Source organism: Capsicum annuum, chromosome 2 (genome assembly GCF_002878395.1).
Source record: "Capsicum annuum cultivar UCD-10X-F1 chromosome 2, UCD10Xv1.1, whole genome shotgun sequence".
Classification (NCBI taxonomy): domain Eukaryota; kingdom Viridiplantae; phylum Streptophyta; class Magnoliopsida; order Solanales; family Solanaceae; genus Capsicum; species Capsicum annuum.
The window spans coordinates 20,690,263-20,712,074 of record NC_061112.1 but is presented as its reverse complement, the minus strand read 5'-3'; the positions used below and the strand labels follow the sequence as shown (position 1 = coordinate 20,712,074).

The following is a 21,812-nucleotide window of genomic DNA, read 5'->3' as shown; positions in this document are numbered from 1 at the left end:
AGGAGTTAATATGTGTTGTACTTTTTTTTCTTACGAAGTTTTGTTCCATTGAATTTTCCTTGTAAGTTTTTTAATGAGGCAACCTATATGCATATTATTAGAGATGTATTCACTTTTTTTTTTTGCTAGATTTTTTCTAATAAGGTTTTAATAAGACATATTATTTTTATCAATTAAACATTGAAAGAAAAATATTATAAATGTACATCTATTTATGACAAAGCTAGAAATTCCAACTTTTGAGACAAAATTAATTTTCTTTTATAAATTAAGGTTTTTGTTCATTGTTCTGAGACCCTCAAGAAATCACTCAAAGAAATAAAAAATTATTCTGTCATCTCTGTTTATTTTTTTTCTTACTTCATATTTCACAACACTTCTATTGTTCTTACTTTATACTCCCTCCGTTTTATTTTATTCATTTTAAATTTTTTAATGTAAAATAATTATATTATTAATTATTTTTATTAATTAATATGCAATGTGTTAAATTGAGACGAGTAAAATGAGATGAAAATGGTATTTAGCAACACTTCTACCTAGCTATTTTTATAAGTTCCCCTTTATTAAGCCCGTGTATCGCGCTACTTCCATTAGCTGATAGGGTTGGAACTCAAAAGTCCCAAAGGCCCCAATTTCACGTGCGTAACAACAGCTCCATTCCTTGTTTAAGATTTTCCTATTGTTTTCCCCTTTCTCGTCTGTATTTGCTTCAAATTTCTTATCTTCGTGTTTAAGTGTATTCATTTCTTTTTCCTTGCAATTACGTTCTCAGCTAAATAACTTAATTGTTCTGTAATTGAACTGTGCTATTTTTTTTTTCGTTGCAGATGCTTTTGCCTATTACTTGTTGGAAATAATGGCCCTTGCATTCTCATTAGTTTCCCCCTTCTGCAGTAGCCTACAGAATGTGAACCATATAACCAAGGTCCATTATGTTCACTGCAAAATCTCTAATTGTCCTATTAGACTGAAGAATCTTAATAATATTAGGAAGAAGGGCTCAAAGTTTGTAGTCAGAAACCAGAAAAGTAATTTCCTTTTAGAGGAAAGCTATACTGATTTTGATTGGAAGGATGAGGAACAAGGCGACCTGGAAGATGATGAGGAGTCCCCCTGGAAAGGTGCAGTTGTGTATAAAAGAAATTCTTCTGTTACACATTTGGAGTGTTGTACCACCTTAGAAAGACTGGGTTTGGGAAAGCTCTCCACAAAGGTGTCAAGGTCTCGGGCTTCGATAATGGGACTGAGGGTGACTAAAGATGTCAGAGATTATCCTGATGGAACTCCAGTATTGATTTCCTTGGATGTGACAAGGAAAAAACACAAGTTGAGGCTTGACGGAATCATCAGGACAGTCATCACACTTGGTTGCAACAGGTATCACATTTGTTTATGCTCCTATAATTTTTTAGTTGAATTTTTCAGTTAGTAAACTTGCATGTTAAGACACTCAAAGTACTTCAGATATCTTTCACAATCAACACAAAACAGTTGTCCTTCTGTGTAAACCTAGACGAATCCGAAGTTCGATGTGTTTGGTGATTTTCAAAGTTTATCCTATATAGGGGTATATCTAGGTTCGGGCAAGGGCTTCAATTGAATCACCATATTATGTAGTGCAAATTGGGTAAAAACAAACTCTTTTTGTTATGTTTAAATTAATGAATCCCGTTGACACAAGCATAAGATTCTAGTGCAGTGGCAAAAGGGGGTTCAGAAATTGTCTTAGGTTGTAGGTCCAAATCTTATGTGTGACATTCTAGTATTTTTTTTAAACCCCCTTATATGAAATGGCTCCACCACTGTTTTATGATGCCCCTATTTGTGTCTCAACTTCCTTCTGATCACTACCCATTAGAAAGTATTCTTTAGTTTGTAAGTTGATAGTTTTAGGATTTAAACATTTTGCTTGTATCTTTGTTCTTTTATGTCATTAGCAATGTCACCAAAAATTTGTCTGCTTTACTTGATGTACCACATGAGATATCTATTATTTGTGTTTTTCATATGACCTGTTTCATATGAATTATGTTCACTGCCCCTTTTAGATCCACCTTTGTAAAACTGAAATGTGCTATATAACCATGTTTTTCAGTTGTCCTGCATTCCTGCTTTATGTTCACGATCTTGAATAGTCAATTTGACCTCTGTTCTAAACTAAAATGCATCACCTTTTTATAGTAAGAAAAATTAGCAGAGAAGATGTAGCCAGACCAACAAAGACTCTGTTTTATAGCCAGTTAAAGCTCTACTAAGCAAGATAGGTTATAGACGACTGTAGAAGGTATTGCTAGTAGGGAGGAATGACTTGATTGAAGCACATAGTTTGTATTCACACTCTAGACTCTGTCTTTGAGAATTATATGATAATTGAGGCTGAAACATATGAAATTAAATAGGATCATTGAAAAGGAGAAATGCTATGTTATAAGAAGACATGCAACAAAATGAAAGATATGAAACAATGATGAGGCCAACAATCTTATTTGAGAGTAAAATATAGGGCTCAGTTTGATCACTGTATTTTAGTAGTATCTGAGCTTCGTCCTTGGACTCCAAGTGCAAAGCTGATTCAGGCCAGAATTTGCAGCCATCAGGAGAAGGAAAAGGGGGTTTCCGTGAGTGTGGGAGGGGGAGGAGTGAGATACTCTTTTATGCTATCTAAAGTTCCTCATGTCAAGGTTATTTCTTCCTTGAACCTCTGAACTGTCAATCCTTCACATTCATTTCTTAAAACCTGTACTGATCCATTCATTTTTGTAATTTATACGAGTTCCTTTGACACGATTGTCACAAAATCAAAAAAGTGTATTCTGCAACTTTAGTAGTTCTGATGACCTGCGTGTATTTGCTGCTTTCTGTTGAGCTCCTAGTGTTTCTTGAGTTAAAGTGAATGCCTGGAAATCAATATATAATCCTCCCAATTGATTCCGGCTTTTAAGTTCATTTATAACTTCTTCTGTCGATACTAAGTGACACATGAATGATTTGATGAATGACTTTCCAAGTATATGGCTTCTGATAATACTGGCCATGGTGGAAGCCATAAAGTTTCGAAGTTCATCAAAATTTGAAGAAATGCCGCATGAGTCTTTGATGATGACCAGCCTTGAAGCCCCGATGGCTTTGGTTTTTGATAAGAGCCAGTACATCCATTTGATGTGTGAGTTAGGTGCATGTCACGACTTTGATCTCTGCTACAGACATGCCTGGTACTTAAGTGGTGAAGGGTAGAGGGGCTAGCCCTTGGGAATTTCTTGGTCATCCTAAAAACTGAAAAAAATAACTCAAGAGTCTCTCATGATGACTAGCCTTGAAATTGTATAATTTGTGTTACCTAGAGATTGTAAAAGAAGTCCGTACCGAGTTTTTCGTCTGAGTAAGGTGGTCAAGCGGCGACTACTGACTGGAATGAACGAAACAGATCCATTTAATCCAAAACTAAAAGATTGAAGTAATCCTGAGCATCTTCAAAACCTTACAATGACTCCAGAGGGGACAATAAAGCATCAGATTTTCTTCACATGACATTTACTTGTCCTTTAGCTTAGTTGAATATAGACCTTGTTACGGACATAAGTAAATGAAAGTGTGTTCTCCCTAACAGCTTAAGCTTTTAATAAGATGGTCCCACACTTCAACATGATACTAGAGTAGGGAAAGGTGCTAGGTTCGAGTCTACCCACCACCTATTATCTTAGAGAACTTTCATGTTCTTGACTCGTTAAAAAATGATTGAAGCCCGCATATGAAGGGACTGTTAAGACATAATTAAGTAATAAATGTATGCTCTCTCTAACCACTGATGATCACACACTCTTCAACACACTTTAAAAGAGGTCTTCCCTTTTATCGCTGAAAATGATTGTATTGTTTAGATTATCTTTGTGCCTTAAAAATGCTTCAGAAAATAAAAAATTCTTATATCACACGTATATATAATCTGAAAACTCAACCTTCTAATTCTAATACTCAGTATTTGTTTGTTGTCTTCCTTTCAGTTCAAAGCAGAAATATTGTTCTTTGTTCTCATGGTGGATATTGTATTTGTGAAGGTGCGGCGAACCAGCTGCTGAAAGTATCTTTTCAAACTTTTCACTCCTACTGAGTGAAGAACCTCTTAAGGAATCAGAGACCCTGGACATGGGCGTAATGTTTGGAGAGGATAAATTCAAAAGTTTTGGAAACTTCGAAGAGGAAATGGAGGACGATGATGCTTTGATCCCTCTTGAAGACCAGCTGTATTTTCCTCCTGAAGAAAAAGTGGTGGACATTTCAAAACAAATTAGAGATCTGGTGCACATTGAAATTACCATTAATGCTGTGTGTGATCCCAAGTGCAAAGGTTTGTGCCTGAACTGTGGTGCCAATCTTAACGTCAATAGCTGTACTTGTCATATGCAAAAGGTAGAGGAGAAAGGTTATGGTCCTCTTGGAGGTCTGAAGAAGCAAATGCAACAAACATGATTATTCTGCGTGTGTTATATAGTGGTCTTTTAGTAGTTTATAAGCTAAAATGCAAGGCCTTTCACTTTTACTTATTCTTGCCAACAAAATTCATCATTCACTCTCACGCAACTTGTGGAAGAGCTAAAAGTGAGAAGATCAAAAAGTGCGTGGATGTTTAATGTGATCAACACAGAAAGGACTTCTAGCATTGTTTTCTTGAGAAAACTTACATGACATAGAAAACATGGCTATGTATTTAGATAGCTACACTTTAAAAAAAGGTTATGTTTTATAACTACACTACACTTTTGATAGCATCTCTCATCTCTCTCTCTCAATCTCAATCTCTCTCGCCTCTCTCCCCTCTCTCTCTCCCCCAAACTCACTCGTCTCTTTCCCCTCTTTATCTTGTTCACTCTCATTGGCTCCTCTCTCTCTTTCAAGGTATGTATTTAAGGGTAAATAAGTAAAAACACTCTGTTTTTTTTTAGGAGTGAACAGTTTTTAAGGGATGTGTGCCCAAGCTTAAAACACCACTTATTTAGGATAGGGGTGTTCATGGTTTGGTTTTTAATCAAATCAAATCATGATCCAAACCAAACCGATTAAAAAATGCGATATTTGGTTAGGTGTGGTTTGGTTTGATTTTAAATTTCAAAAAATCGATACTAATTTGGTTTGGTTTGGTTTTACTCTAAAATAATCGATAAAATAATTAAATCAAATCAATATATATATATATATATATATATATATATATATATTAATTATTTATATGTTATTCATAAATACAATATAAATATTTGTTATATTTTATATTTTAAGCATGATTTAACTTTAGTCGTAACACATTCAGTCATATGTCTTCATTCAGTTGACAGTACCTTATGAAATTCTAAATGAATTTCGTACTTTGAATGACAAATGATATTAATTGTGAAAATAATATCTTGTTGTATATTAAAGTTTACAGTTGAAATATATTAGAATATAAACAATCACTAATTTTAACCTTCTTTTTTTAACCTTGTTGAGCAAGAAGTTTATGTGTGCACCTTTCAGGGGGTTTATCATATCATTCTGTTAAATGTAGTTTTTAAATATTTTTTTAGAAGCATTCATATGGTGTTGTTCATGGTTTTGTCGAAATATAACATTCAGTTGACATCTTAGTTTCAAGGTTGAGATACAACACTCAGTTGACATCTCATATGTTAGATTGGATTTGTCTTTTTAAAATTTTTAACTTTTATTATTAGCTACAGTTATAAAACCGAACCGAACCGAACTAAACCGACAAGAACCAAACCGACGGTTATTTTTTTTGTTTGATTTGGTTTTAGAAATTAAAAAACCAACTAAGTTGGTTTGGTTATGATTTTGACCAATAACCGATCCAAACCGATCCATGAACACCCCTAATTTAGGAACGATGAGAGTATTATGTCTTTTTCGATTTTGAGATAGTGAGTGGTCCTTTTTACTTTTGTATTTTTCTTTTAGTTGCTTTGACGTTCGTTACTCGAGTCGAGAGTCTTTATGAAATGGTCTTTCAGTCTCCTCGAGGTATTATGGTTTGTATACATGGTACCCTCCCCATATCCCGTTTTCGGAACTACACCAGATTTGTTGTTGAGACCATATCATGGGTCTCATATTGATCTTGGTGTTTAGTTAATAAAATTTCAAGCCTAAAAGATTATTGTTAGGGAGAAAAGATCATGATGTGTTATGGAAGAAATTTCTCCCATATGGATATTTTTATTGATCATATTATATCAATTTGTTCGATCTTTAACATAATTGATGTATTCAAATTACATCTGTAACTTTAGCTAGGAGAGAGACCCAACTCATTATTTATGTGGCAAAAATATTGAAAATGAACAAAATTACAAAAATTGGATCGACTAAATGGATATAGTACATTTAGTTTTAATTGTGGTATAAGCCGAACCAAATGACTCATTAGCACCCCTACTATCAAACACCACTTTTTGGTGAAACTTCATATCGCTTAAGACTACTATACGAGATACAATTGTAAGAGGAAAAGATCCAATCTTTTTTCATGTATTATTTGAAATTGCTCTATCATTGCACTTTGGATTAATTCACAGATATTAACGAGCGCCGCTCCTCGTTCTCGTGAAAAATAGGTCAAGCAATGATCTCTGCTTTGTTAATCTTTTATATTCTTCCCAACAGATGCTTAATATGTTCCACAGATTCTTATTATATTGGAATAATTACAATCTGTTGGGATATTAACAACATTTTTACCACATATATACATATATCATCAACACACACCAATATTTATCACTTGAATAACAATTTTCAAGAACAATATCAATGTTTACCAATACAAGAACACCAACATTTATGCCTGGAACAACAATATTCAAATACAACACCACCAATAACACCAACAAAATCTACAAAAGCAACAAAAATAATAACACCAACACCGTTGGGGTCTATGTAGTTTGATAATTGACAAGTGAATGAACGTGTTGATCAAGCTGGTTCACAAATGCACAGGTAAAAGATGATGAGCCCATAAAGATATCACTGATATGAAAAGGACAAGAATGTTTGATTGAATGAGTAGATGAGTAGTTACAGTTGATAGGCTCAAAATAATTACTACATTGAAATTGAAGAGTTGGAGCTTGACTACAACACTTGAAGAAACGAGAATTTGAATTGAAGAACGAGTCATACTCAAAATTGAACTTGAAATCATAAGTGCGCTGATGAGAGAAGGAGTTTGATTTAAGAAAGAACCCTTTCAAGAGTTGTCTTTAAATAGTGGGAGTGACTTTCACAGTCATTCACGCACTTACAAAGCAAAGAGACAATTGACAAATTGACTTGGCAGTGTGCAACTTGAATTATGAAGAAACACTTTGTTGAACCTGGTCCTAATACTTAAAAAGATAAGGAGTCTTAGTATTTATGTATTAGGATTAGTTCTTGAGTTGTAACTTTGATGTAATCCTAGTTTCAGTGAGTTATAAACTGAGTTAGGTTACTGTCTTTAAGTTAGGAAACTTGAAGACTTGATATCACATACCTTGGGAGGTTTCTGAGTTTTGTTTTGACTAGGAGTTGGAGTTTATAATTCCTAGATTACAGAAGTCTTGCAATTTGTTGTTTGCTGAGGCTCAAGTTAATTAGTGAAGTTGGGTGAAAATCCTATAGAAGTGCAGGTCATGGTTTTCACACCTTTTTGAGCCGGGTATTTTTCATATGAAAATACAGTCTCATTTAATTATATTATTACTGCATTGTCAAAATACTTTAGACAATCTGTTTCACTCTTAGGCTAAGGATATATAAGTAAATTAATAGATCATGTACTATATTAATTAGTGTCAGAGTAAGGTTATCTTGAAAAGATTAACACCTAAGTTAAGATCATAATGAACTCTGCACCACTTATTGGACACAGTGAAGGTCAGTCAATAACTCAACCACCACTCTTTGGTAGCTCTCATTTCATTTGGTGGAAAGCTGGGATGAAAATGTATCTTCAAGGTAAGGGCTATAAATTATGGGATAGAATTACTAATGGACCAAAAATTCTTATAAAAACAGTGGATGGAGAATAAGTGAATAAGGTAATAAGTGAATTCACCCTCGAAGATCTTGTTGCATTAAGGAAGAATGCAGAGGCCAAAAATATTTTCTAGTTGAGTACAATACAACGTCTAACTATACCACTGCTAAACAAATCTGGAATGTCTTGATAAATACACATGAAGGTACTATCCAAGTAAGAAAATTTATAATTGCCTTACTTTTCATTGAATATGAGGTCTTCAAAATGAAGGATAATGAGTCACCACAAGACATGATAAATAGATTGACCTCTTTGGTTAATGAGTTGTCATATTTAGGGAAGGTTTTATCTATTGCAGAACAGGTAGAGAAGGTCTTGAGAGTCTTGCCAAAGTTCAAGTGGGACGTTAAGGTTGCAACAATAAGTTAGGCTAAAGATCCCACTAAAGTGTCCTTGGATGAGCTGGTTGGTAACTTGAAGACCGATGAGATGAACATGGACGACCCAAAAAAAGGATGAAGTGGTTAAGAAAAAATTAGTGGCATTGAGGGCATCGGACATTGATGAATTTGAACAGAATGAAGAACAAGTAACCTTCATTACTAAAAACTTCAAGAAGTTTTTTTTTAAAAAAGAGCTGACAATAAAGGAACATGTAGCAAGAAGCAGTCCACTGGAAAAAATCAGGTTAGATGTTACAAATGTAACAAAACTAATCATCAGATTAAGGATTGTCCTCTTTGGAAAATTGAGTGAAAAAGGAAAGAGCTGAAGGGAAAGGCCAAGAAAAAGGAAAATGGGTCCATTCCTTGGTATCTGCTTGGATGTTAGATTCAGAAGAATCAAATAATGAGGATATTGGTGAAATTACTTTCATGGCCATTAGAGATTAAGACATGGAAGAAGGAGAAGCAGCTTCCGAGGTAAGAATTCTTGAACTAAAAGAAAAGTTGCATCTTTTTTCAAAAAGAAGCTTATGTTATTAATGAGTGCCTTAATTGATGATTTTCAAGAATTAACCTTTAATAGAGATGAATTGTTCAGTAGTCTTGCAAGATTAATATTTGATTATATTGATCTAAAAAGTTGCAAGATCACTACTAAAAAGGAAAACTGTACCCTAAAGAAACAAGTTAGCAAACTTGATTCATCAAATCTGAACCTCAAGTTTGAAGTTTTGAAACTATCGCTTTCAGAAAAAGGAAAAAATGTTTTGAGTGAAGAACCAAAAAGAATTGAGTCAAATCTTAACAAGTGCAAGAATGATTATTATTATGAAAAAGAAAATAAAGGTGAGAAAATCAGCTCAAGAAGTATCTAAGCTAAAAATGGATCTTGAAAGAGCCAACAGATGGACTGGCTCTTCTGGAATTATGAATAAACTGAGTGAAAGAACTCAAAATGAAAAAGTTGGATTAGAATTTTATGAAAACTCCAATGTAACAAGGGATTTGTATTACATATATGGAAATCTTGAACATCCTACTACTAAGTGTCCAGTTGCTGTAAAAAGGAATGTTAGAAGTATAAATCTAGTAAAAGGAACCGACTTCAAGTTAGCTCAAGCTAATAGAAAAGGTGTCAAAACTGGTTAGAGAAACAAGTCCAAAAAACTCGTTGCCTCGATAGGCTAGAAGAAACTTGATTGATCCTTTTGATCATAAGAAAAGACCCAAACTTGTTTGGGTTCCTAAAACTAACTCTTTAACTATTTTGCAGGTAAGAATGAAAGGAGGAAAGTGACATTAGTGTATGGATAGTGCTTTCACAAGGCATATGACTGGAGATAAACAAAAATTTCTTTCACTTACTTCATTTGAAAAGGGGAATATTTCATTTAAAGATGGTAAAAAGGGTACTATTACTGGAGTTGGGAATATTGGTAGATATGAATCAAGATCTTTGAAAGAAGTCTATCATGTGGATGGATTAAAGCATAATTTGCTTAGTATCTTCGAACTCCATGATAAAGTAAACAAGGTAACTTTTACTTCTGCAAGCTATAAGGTGAAGAAATTAGATACAAAGGAGATTGTTTTAATTGCCAGGAGACATAGAAATGCATATAAGGATGATATCATGGGAATTCATGGTACAAAGTTGACATATCTAAGCGCAATTGAGAATGATCCCCTCTTATGGCATGAAAAACTTGGACATACAAGTCTAAAACAACTGAACAAACTAACTTCTAAGGACATGATGGTAGGCTTGCCGAAAACTAAGTTCAAAAAAGAAATTTTTTTAATGCATGTGTATGGGAAAGCACGTAAGATCATCCTTCAAAAAAAAGAATCATGTCAGCACAACTAAGTGCCTTGACCTGGTCCATATAGATATATGTGGATCAAGGAGGACACAAAGGAGGGGAGGCAAGAGGTATGTTTATGTTATTTTTGATGATTATTCCAGGTTCACTTGGAAACTGTTTTTAGCTTCTAAGGAGGATGCCTTTGATTTCTTTTCCATTTTCCCTAGGTACCTTACTAATTTCTATTAGAACTAACCATAGAACTGAATCTGAAAATGCAAAATTTTTGAAATTTTGTTCAACAACTAAAATATATCATAATTTCATTAGTTCTAGAATGCCATAATAGAGTAGGATAAAGGAAAAATAGGACCTTGGAAAATATGGCTAGAACAATGATGCTTGTAGGAAATCTTACAAAGAATCCTTAGACTGAGGCCATAAGCATTTTTTATTACATCGTGAATAGATGCAAGATTAGGACCCTCCTTGAGAAGACTCCTTATGAATTATCCAAAGGTAGAAAACCTAATGTTTCTCATGTTAGGAATTTTTTTTGCAAATGTTTTATTCATAATAATGAAAAAAATAATTTGAAAAATTTGATGCATGGAGTGATAAGGGAATCTTCTTGGGATATTCTCACCATAGTAAAGATTATAGGGTCCTAAATAAAAGAATAAATTATGTTGAAGAAAGTGCTCATGCTATTTTTGATGATTCTTGTATTGTATCTGAGACTAACATGCAGAATGAAAATGAGATTGAAAAGCAGTCACAGGAACAACTTGTACCACCCGATCCAACTAAACACCAGATTTGTCACAACCCAATTTCTTAGGTCATGCATCTACTATAAACCATCAGTAGGTAAGCCAACTTATAGTCCGAAACAGCTAGTAATGGATTATCAAGAGAAATGAATGAAAATTGCAAAATAAATATGATAGAAGACTAAAGTATATAAGACAGTCCCAAACCTGATGGAATTAGTACAAGAGCTTCTAACATAATAAGAACGCAAAATAAAGTGCTAAATAAATATACAGGTACAACCCATCCCCGAATACAACATAGAGATCAGTCTATTCCATAAGAGGAAGAATACTAATACTCCGAACTCCAGGAGTTCACCCTAAATCTCTTATCTATATATTCACTGCATGATGCACACGACAACGATGAGAATTAGTACTATGATATGCAGGCTATAGAAGTATAGTATGAATACCAAACACATGGTACTTAGTAGGCAACTGTCGATCGAGCACCAAAGATAATACAAATATAAATAAAATTCAAGAAGAAATGTAAACTACAACCAAATATCCAGAAAGGTAACTGTCACGACCCGAGTTGGGGCCCTGGTCGTAATGAGCATCCCAAACCATAGAGATTTGGATGCCCTTCTACATCTGGTAATCATGCACAATACACGTATAATAAAGAAAGGATGTGGAAATATAATAAACGGAATCATGGTCATATTTCGAGTCCTATTTAACAATACGGGAATAAATTTATCAATATAAAGACAACATTTTTTTCAATCTGCAAAATCTCTACTACATATGACATCAACAAACTATCTAAATCTGGAACAAGGCCCCCAGTGGACCTAAACCAAAGTAAATAACAAATATCTGGAAAGAAATAGGCCTTCCAGAATAAAGAACGCTCACCACCTGCATACTTCACTTTTGTTTGAAATATTCTATGGCTTAGCAGGACCTCTAGATTGAGCCTCAGTCCCTGAAATATAGGGGGTCAATACAATTGTACTGGTATGCAGAGAAATCCAAAATAATGAATTTATACATATATAACATAGGTGAGAGCAGTCAAAAAACATTATGCATGAAATAGTTTAAAATACATGGGCAAATCTTTGATAATCATAAAACATTCTTGTCAATGTAGTTCTGATCTTTGCATTACTTTTGAGTTAGCTGGTCCACCCTACAATTCTACAACCCCATGGGATACATGGAGTCTTCCCTTAACTCGGAGGACAAGCCCCCAACCCAAGTTTTCCGCAAGAGTTGGAGTATCTGAATCTGCTACGCCACAGGACCATCGCCAGTGTACAATAATAAGATACCCGTATCGGCAAAACACGGTTTCGAGCAATGAGTTTTATGGATCATGAATTCTTAGGGCAACCACCTAACATCTCTTAAGCCCATTTTTAGTCGATTCTAAACATGTATTCTTCTGAAATTCTAAGCAAAAATTTGTATCTTTAGTTTGTTCTAAATCTGCTATGGCATTATCTGAATTTTGTATCGTCATCCCAAGACTTGCAAGTCATATATCTGAGTCATAAAGTATCATGGTAAAATCATTTCATTTAAAGTAACAAGTCTGGACCACCAAATCACATCAAATAGTGCAAGAGGATTCGTATAGTGAAATTCATGAAAATAGAGTTAAAGATCCTCAATTCAATTCACAAACACATGGTGGTCAAGTATCTTGTCACAATTCATGCAATTTTCTTAATAAACATCTTTAACCTTTAATACCAAGTAAAACACCCTCTCTTCGATTCAAAACCATAATCAAGTCTTAACCAAAATCAAGGCATTTATATTATAATCCCAACAATACATTTTGAATAAATCAAATTTTACGAAAACAAAATGCTTATAAACAAGAGAAGTATTTCTAATAGTTCATGCTCTCAATTCATCATTGAAACTCTTCAAACACATTTACATATATATAATTATACATGGTTATAAAACAAATTTGGGGAAAATGCCTCATGACCAAAACAATAATACCATTAAAGGATTCATAATGCAAGATTGTAAATATAATTCCAAAACCTCTTTGAAATTTCATGATTTCTATAACTTTAAATCTTATTTAAAGTGTTTCCAATAAGCCCATGTAGTTTAGAAAAACCCCACGTACCTTAGATTACTTGGTTTAAAGAGTAGGACTCAAATCTTGATTTGTTCCTTGAAAAACTTGAACTTAAAGGTTGATTCTTGATTCCTTGTTCTTAGGGAAAACTTCTAATTTGATCTTATTTTGAGAGTGAAGAAGGAAGTTTTTGATGTTGCAACTGATAGAAATAGATTAATAACGTGTTAGGGTGTAATTAAATCCATTGGGGAGGTTTTTTGAAGAGGAAAAGTACCAAAATAACCCTTTAAAAAATCACATTTTTGAGCTTCGGGATGGCTGACGGATGGCCCGACAGACCATCACGGTCCTGACGAACCTTCCCCAAAACCGTCATTGTATTTCAAGTGACTGAGTCACTATTTTTGGGGCTACGGGTCCCGCAAAGGACCGTCACGGGCCCGACGGACCGTTAGCCCGACCGTCGCTCTGTAGGTAGCCTGATACCTTACTGTAAAACAGGCATAACATTTTACCCCGATATTGTATTAAGGGAAAACCAATGGCATTGGAAAGAGGATTCAAAGAACTTTCATTTGATTTATAGTAGGCCCTCTAATTCGTTATATATACCAAAAGTTATGGTCAATTAATGTTGACCCAAATTTCGATGCGCACTAAAACCTGAACGATAGGAAAACCTCCAACTCGTCCTTGGGTTAAGGGATCTCTATGATCTCAATTCATGATCAACTACATTACCACACTACATAATGGATTAACACACTATATTTACATCGGATTTATAACTTTTGGAACATCTATGCGTAGAAATGATGGTTTATGTTCTAGCCCGAAATGCGGGGTGTTACATTATCTTCCCCTTGGGATCATTCATCTCAGAATAATGGGTATGGACTTGTTGAAGATCTAAAGGTATAGAATAAAGAGTTTAACCTCGCATTGAACATTTTTCCTTGATAAATATGCAAAGGTATCGAAAGAACTTTATGACACCCCTAGTGAAACGCGTAAGCACGGAGCATGAGGTAATGAAACTTTACATTGGGATGACCTTGCACATGAGTTCTACGAATCATTATCACCACAACATAAGGCATGGTTTAACCATCATGAGATAACGAAAATTGACATCGACATGATCTTGGTACGTGTTCTATGGCGCATGATCGAAACATTGTAAGGCATGGAATTTTTTTTTCTAAGACTCCTCAGCCCGATTAAGATTAGTACAAGACACGCTGAGATTCCTGTGAGATATAAGATTAGATTATATTAGAAACATTCTCTAACTAAAAAATATCTCTAATAGACTTAAACTCAGAGACACTACTTGTCTATACCCCAATATTAATCAACATACTTCATCATTTCCAACTTACAATTCTCCCATAGCACATCTAATCACAATAATTTATGTTCTGCCATATAATACTTTTATGTTGAAAGCCTAACTCGGAGGAAAGAGGTGATACTTAAACTACGGGACCCTATACTCTACATCACATTAAGAAATCACCTCACCCCATCACTATAATTCCACAACCTCAAGTCTTAATTCAAGGAATACTAAAAACATGACACATTGGTTTATTTATTCACCAAACACAAAATTCAAACCTATCATTACGACACCCCACTTCATGAACCTCTCCCCTAAGACCAACAAATTCAATCACTCTCGTAAAGATTCTCATCATATACTTCCTTTCTAACTATTTCACATAACGAGAATTCGTCTCTCTTCCCTCTTCTCTTTTAACCTTAGCTCTAGAAATCACCTCAAGATTTTTCACCTTCAAGAACATCTACTCCCTGCCTAACACATTACTATGCTTCCATAACCACCATCACACTAACATACGGAGGGTCATTGAGGGACCCGAGCACAATCATCAAGAATGGAAGTAACACTTGTCAGACCATAGGTTATACCTTTTTGTACTACTGAAGGAGGAACATGAAATGAAGATACGATACAATCATAAAGTGCTTCATATGTCAAGTATTTAGATCATGAGTGAAGAGTCATTGTGGCATAAACTCAATATGGCACGAGTTCTTAGGGTTAACCACAGTGAGAAACATGAGCGCTTACCTCATGATTCATATGACAAAAGTTCAGAATTCATAAAGTCAATGATTGAGACAAGAACTTCTACTTGGAGCTATCGCTTCTTATTTTCGGAGTTGAATTAGTCATGAGTTCATAAAAATTTGTCATTTGGCTAATACCGACATAAGATGAATCAGTAACATACGAAAACATAGTTTCTTAACCCATGCGTGATTTGGAACACAGATTTATGGATCATGAACATTGAATCATGGAACTTGAATACATGAAAAACTAGATTTATTGGGATATCGTCGCTTCTACTTTGGGGTTCAGAACATGACATAACTTACATAGAATGCTCAATCCTTAGACATAGGCAGGATACATAAGATATTGGTAGAGTAAACTCTTAAACTGAAGTGGGAGGAATATGCTTGAATAGGAATAGGTTTACCATGACTCTTCCCTAACTAGCCACAATGAGAAAATTCAAAAATTACCTTAACTTACCATCTCCCCCTTAGATCAAATTCAAAATGCTAGACTCGAGAACATAACCTCTCATCAATCTATAATCAAAATTCTCAATACAATAGAGGGGTACCTGTACACACATGAACACATACTTTTCTCAATAATTTAACTTATCGACACTAAATTCATTCTGGGACATCCCCCTTTAGGTATACTAATCATAACTTCCTCTAACCCCAATATCATCAACTTATGACTAACATTATTATGGGCATGGACTTCCATGCACTTAAACACTTAACACTCTATCTTCAACTCCTTAGAATACTCACATTATGCCTCTAATCACATAGTTTACAACTTAACCAAATTTGTAAAACCATACCCAAGGCTCATATTGCCCACCTATATTTCCTCAATTCAACTCTAACGAACACCATACGACAACTCACCAGACTTCTCTATACTACAATATCAAAAAACACAAACTAGGTACGTAAAACACTTATACACATAAATTCTAAAATTTCCCTTTTTAAGTATACTTTAAAGGCATTGCTTTTCAAGAACGCTACTCTTAATTTTCGCTATCCTTTATCATCGTCAACCTACAACTCCCAGTCTCATGAGCAAACACATCTTCACTCCTTATTACATAAAAAAATCCACTCTCCACTACTTAACCTTCTAACATTAGATCGTTAATCACGTAAATTATATCATAAAATCTTACCTAACACCATACTACCAGGGGTGCAACTTATTCTTATATACTTACGCCCTTATCTACTTAATGACTCACCCACAATTCATTATTTTAAAACTAGTCCTCATATACACATATACCTCATAATTACCACGTAAACTTTTTCATAAATCATCAACCTAGGCTTTTTCACAAATCACATCAAGCCTACCAATCATTCCCACAAAAGATGCATCACTAATCTTAAGCTACTATTCTTACCACCATATTCTACACTTAAAATTTAATCCTATAGTCTAGCATCAATCATTTACCATCAATGAAGCATGCAACATAATATATTAGTCCATCAAATTGGGAAATTCAATCCAAATACCTCATTTTTCTTAGATACTACCTACAACTAAATCACCTTCATGACATTACTACTACATCTCAAAATCTACTACATACCTTCTCACAAGCAATTCTAGTTTACAACCACTAAAGAAAAGAAGGTCAAGGAGGTAAAGTCACATAACAGACATGGTCAACCTTAATCTTATAGTATATCCCAATACGATCTTATCTATATATTATACTTCCTCACATCATACTTACTTCAGACTACCTTCAAATTCCACAACAACAATGAGTCTATAATTATAAATTATTGGCTAATCTAACTATTTTCACTCATAGCCTATAAGGGATTTATGTAACTACCCTAACTATCCACTCTAGGCTCCTTCTGTATTCCTAAGTAGATAATAATCTCAACCAAACACTTCCTCCATTGAATACCTTAAAATCTACAAATACCACTGCCATATCAGTCTATCAATATAAAATGACAAATCATTCCTCAATAAACGATTATACAACTAAAAGTATTTACTTATACAAAAGTTTTCTCACTCAGTCTTCTAACCTTGTGATTTCATATCCCCAACTTCTTGGCCTAATCTCACTACCAATAGGTCATGAAACTTTAACATACACTACTACTCGGGTGGAAATACAGTTCCAATATTCTGCTACATATCATTCCCCTTATGCATGACATATGCAACAAGAATCTTGAAAGGGACTGGATACATGTAATAACTCAGGCTGGAGAGCATGATTTCATCAGGATTATAGTTTACACTACAATCAATATACCTTGAAGCACTAACGAACTCCTCTCAAGTCCTTGCACAATTTTATAATTCTTTATGACTCAATTAGAAAAAGACCACATCATTTATATTTTAGACTTCTGCACTTGAATCACCTCAACAACAAGACATATCTAAGAACATCAGAGTAAGATTTGGGATAACTTTACTTTCATGTGGGTGATATCATAGCATGAATTAGAGTATGAAAGAGGAACATTCTAACTCCATAGCACAAACTAGAACATGAAAAAAGTGAGACATTCTTAAACGTCGTGTAGCCTCCTGCTTATAGGTGTGGTGCACTACATACCCATAAATAGGACTCTACCTAATGCAATTTCGCAGACACCCTGGGACTATGGACTATGCTCTGATACCAAATTTTTCACGACCCGAGCCGAGGCCCTGACCGTATCGAGCATCCTGAACCATAGAGATTCAAAAGCCCTTCTACATTTGGTAATCATGAACAATACTCGTATAATAAAGAAATAATGCGAAAATATAATAAACAAAATTATGGTAATATTCTAAGTCCTTTTTAATAAAACAAAAATAAATTTATTGACATTTAGACAACGTCTTTTTCAGTCTGCAAAAGCTCTACTACATATGGCATCAACAAACTGTCTGAATCTAGGACAAGGCCCCTAGTGGACCTAAACTAAAGTAAATAACAAATATCTGAAAAGAAATAGGCCTTCCGGAATAAAGAAGGCTCACTACCTACACACTTTACTTTTGTCTGAAAAATTCTATGGCTTAGTAGGACCTCTAGACTGAGCCTCAGACCCTAAAATATAGGAGGTCAATACAATTATACTGGTATTCAGAGAAATCCAAAATAATGAATTTATACATATATATAACATAGGTGAGAGCAGTCATAAATATTATGCATGAAATAGTTTAAAATACATGGGCAAATCTTTAAAAATCATTAAACATTCTTGTTAATGCAGTTCTGATCTTTGTCTTACTTTTGAGTTAGGTGGTCTACCCTACAATTCTACAACCCCACGAGCTATATGTAGTCCGACCTTAACTCGGCGGCCAAGCCCCCAACCCAAGTTTGCCGCAAGAGTTAGAGTATCTGAATCTGCTATGCCACAGGGCCGTCTCCAGCGTACAATAATAATATACCTGTATCGGTAAAACACAATTTCAAGCAATGAGTTTTATGGCTCATGACTTCTTCGGGTAACCACCTAATATCTCTTAATCCTATTTTTTAGTCGATTCTAAACATGCGTTCTTCTGAAATCAAATTTTGTATCTTTAGTTTGTTCTAAATCTACTATGGCGTTATCTTAATTTAGTATCGTCATACCAAGACTTGCAAGTCATATATCTGAACCATAAAGTATCATGATAAAATTATTTCATTCGAAGCAACAAGTTTGGACCACCAAATCATATCAAATAGTGCAATAGGATTTGTATAGTGAAATTCAAGCAAATAGAGTTAAAGATCCTCAATTCAATTCATAAACACATGGTGGTCAAGTATCTTATGACAATTAATGCAATTTTCTTAATAAACATCTTTAACATTTAACTCCAAGTAAAACACCCTCGCTTCGATTCAAATCCATAATCAAGTCATAAGAAAAATCAAGGCATTTATATTATGATCCCAATAATATATTTCAAATAAATCAAATCTTACGAAAACAAGATGCTTGTAAACAAGAGAGGGATTTCTAATAGTTCATGCTCTCAATTCATCATTCAAACTCTTCAAACACATTTATATATATATATATATATATATATATATATATATATATGTATGTATATATATACATAGATATATATGTATACATGGTTATAAAACAAATTTGGGAAAAAAGACTCAAGATCAAAATAATAATACCATAAAGGATTCATAATGCAAGATTGTAAATATAATTTCAACCTCTTTGAAATTTCATGATTTCTATAACTTTAAATCTTATTTGAAGTGTTTCCAACAAGTCCATATAGTTTGGGAAAACCCTATGTACCTTAGATTACTTATTTTAAAGAGTAGGACTCAAATCTTGATTTGTTCCTTGAAAAAATTGAACTTAAAGGTTAATTCTTGATTCCTTGTTCTTGGGAAAAAACCCTAATTTGATCTTATTTTGAGAGTGAATAAGGAAGTTTTTGATGTTGCAATTGATGGAAATTGATTAATAACGTGTTAGGGTGTAATTAAATCCATTGGGGAGGTTTTCTGAAGAAAAAAATACCAAAAAAACCCTTTAAAAAAATCATGTTTTTGAGCTTCGGAATGGTTGACAGATGGCCCGACGGACCGTCACGGACCCAACGAACTGTCCCCAGAACCGTCGTTGTATTTCAAGTGACTGAGTCACTATTTTTGGGGAGACGGGTCCCGGACAGACCGTCACGGGCCCGACGGACCATTAGCCCGGCCGTTGCTCCTTAGGCAGCCTGATACCTTACTGTAAAATAGGCAAAACTTTTTTCCCCGATATTGGATTAAGGAAAAACTAATGTATTTGGAAAGAGTTTTCAAAGACCTTTCATTTGATATATAGTAGGACCTATAATTCGTTATATACCAAATGTTATGGTCAATTAAAGTTGACCCAATTTTGACGCTCACTAAAACCTGAACGATAGGAAAGCTTCCAACTCATCCTTGGGTTAAGGGACCTCTATGATCTCAATTCATGCTCAACTAGATTCCCACACTAAATAATGGATTAACACACTATATTTACATCAGATTTATGGCTTTTGGAATATCTACACATAGAAATGATGATTTATGTTCTATCCAGAAATGTAGGGTGTTACAGTAATATAATAAAACTAGTGTAGCACTAATGATAAACTATCCTATCCTAGCCGTACTTAGGCACTAAGAACTACACTATATACCATTGGCCAATATACAAGTAAAAGATAGAACAAAGATATATAGTAGTATACAAGGCCAAGGAATGGATATACAACATGAATACATGAAGAAAGAGAGAGATATATGGTAATACTATATATATATATAAGACTAACTCAAAGATACAACCTAAGGTAGTCATACTGACATCTTAAGACCTCCTAATCATAGTAGAAACCAGTGCTGGCACAATCAGTGTCCCTAATCCAAACATCTAAACATGAAATAATATATCCATAGTAAAATAATAATCATACCTCGAATCTTAGTACTATTCCATAATCAACCTACCATGAACTAACCATACTAATAACAATACAGTAGTCATCTAGTCAGTAAAAATAATACCTTAACGGGGCCTTATAAACATAAAAGTTCAATAGCACACAACATATAACTAGCAACACTCATAATCTAAACCTATGTAAATCCACATAAGACTGATAGATACAGGACCAAATAACATATTGGTGATAGGCAATTTGCATGTATGAATGAATGCAAAGTAAATCCATGATACCATAATCCCTCTACATGCCACAACGTAACCTAGTGTATACACCCCCTACAGCTTGACGGCTCGCAAAGGTAGGACCTATAACGACCTCTCTTCTCTGACACCATGACTCATGGATGAAGGGGTCCCTAGGGGGTTCGGGAGTACCTATATACACTGACCTGATCCCGATCTATTATTTTCAATTATCATCAATCTACATCATCTAGTATTGGAGATATATATATATAATAAATGCATGGACTCGAATCATGGATAAATGAGTATAGGTTTATAAATCTATTGCTCGAGATCAACTCAGGGAATAAATAAGTATCAAGTTGTAAGGTTGAAATCTCCCTTAACTGAAGTAAATAGCAGTAGTAAAACAATGAATTGGAATCTATCTCGATCAAATTTCTAAACTATCATTTTTGGTTTTAAAATCTCATAAATAATCCATTAAGGTGGTATTATTTCCATTATAAAAGAACCCGTTTTAAATGTGAAATGAGGGAACAAATATCTTTGTAGGAAAATAATAGTAAAGTATGTTTTTAGTTGGAATCGTATAATTAATTGAGCATAAATGTACCGAATCTATGAATGCCATTACCAGTATCTAAAAAATATAATTATAAGCGCCTAAACATTCATAGACTACGAATACGTCCTTTACAAGGATAAATCACTCACTCGGAGTTCAACTAATATCGTATCACGACTCTAGACCCAATAATATAATACCATAATTCGAGCAATCATAATAATCTATCTAGTCAAGTAGTAAACCTTATACTAAAGGATCATTAACCTCAACTATGTCTAACATGCTAGTAACCTAGGATAATAGGATCCTACAAGTATAATAGGTATTTT

The 21,812-nt window shown here is 34.2% G+C and overlaps 1 protein-coding gene across 1 annotated transcript; it reads left to right on the top strand.

Moving 5' to 3' along the window:
- Nucleotides 1–645: 645 nt before the first annotated feature.
- Nucleotides 646–4,769, top strand: LOC107857580 (large ribosomal RNA subunit accumulation protein YCED homolog 1, chloroplastic). Its single transcript, XM_047405154.1, has 3 exons — nt 646–699; nt 831–1,380; nt 4,059–4,769. Exons 2-3 carry the CDS (start codon nt 860–862, stop codon nt 4,468–4,470), a joined length of 933 nt encoding a protein of 310 aa, XP_047261110.1. The 5' UTR covers nt 646–699; nt 831–859; the 3' UTR covers nt 4,471–4,769.
- The last annotated feature ends 17,043 nt before the right edge of the window (nt 4,770–21,812 follow it).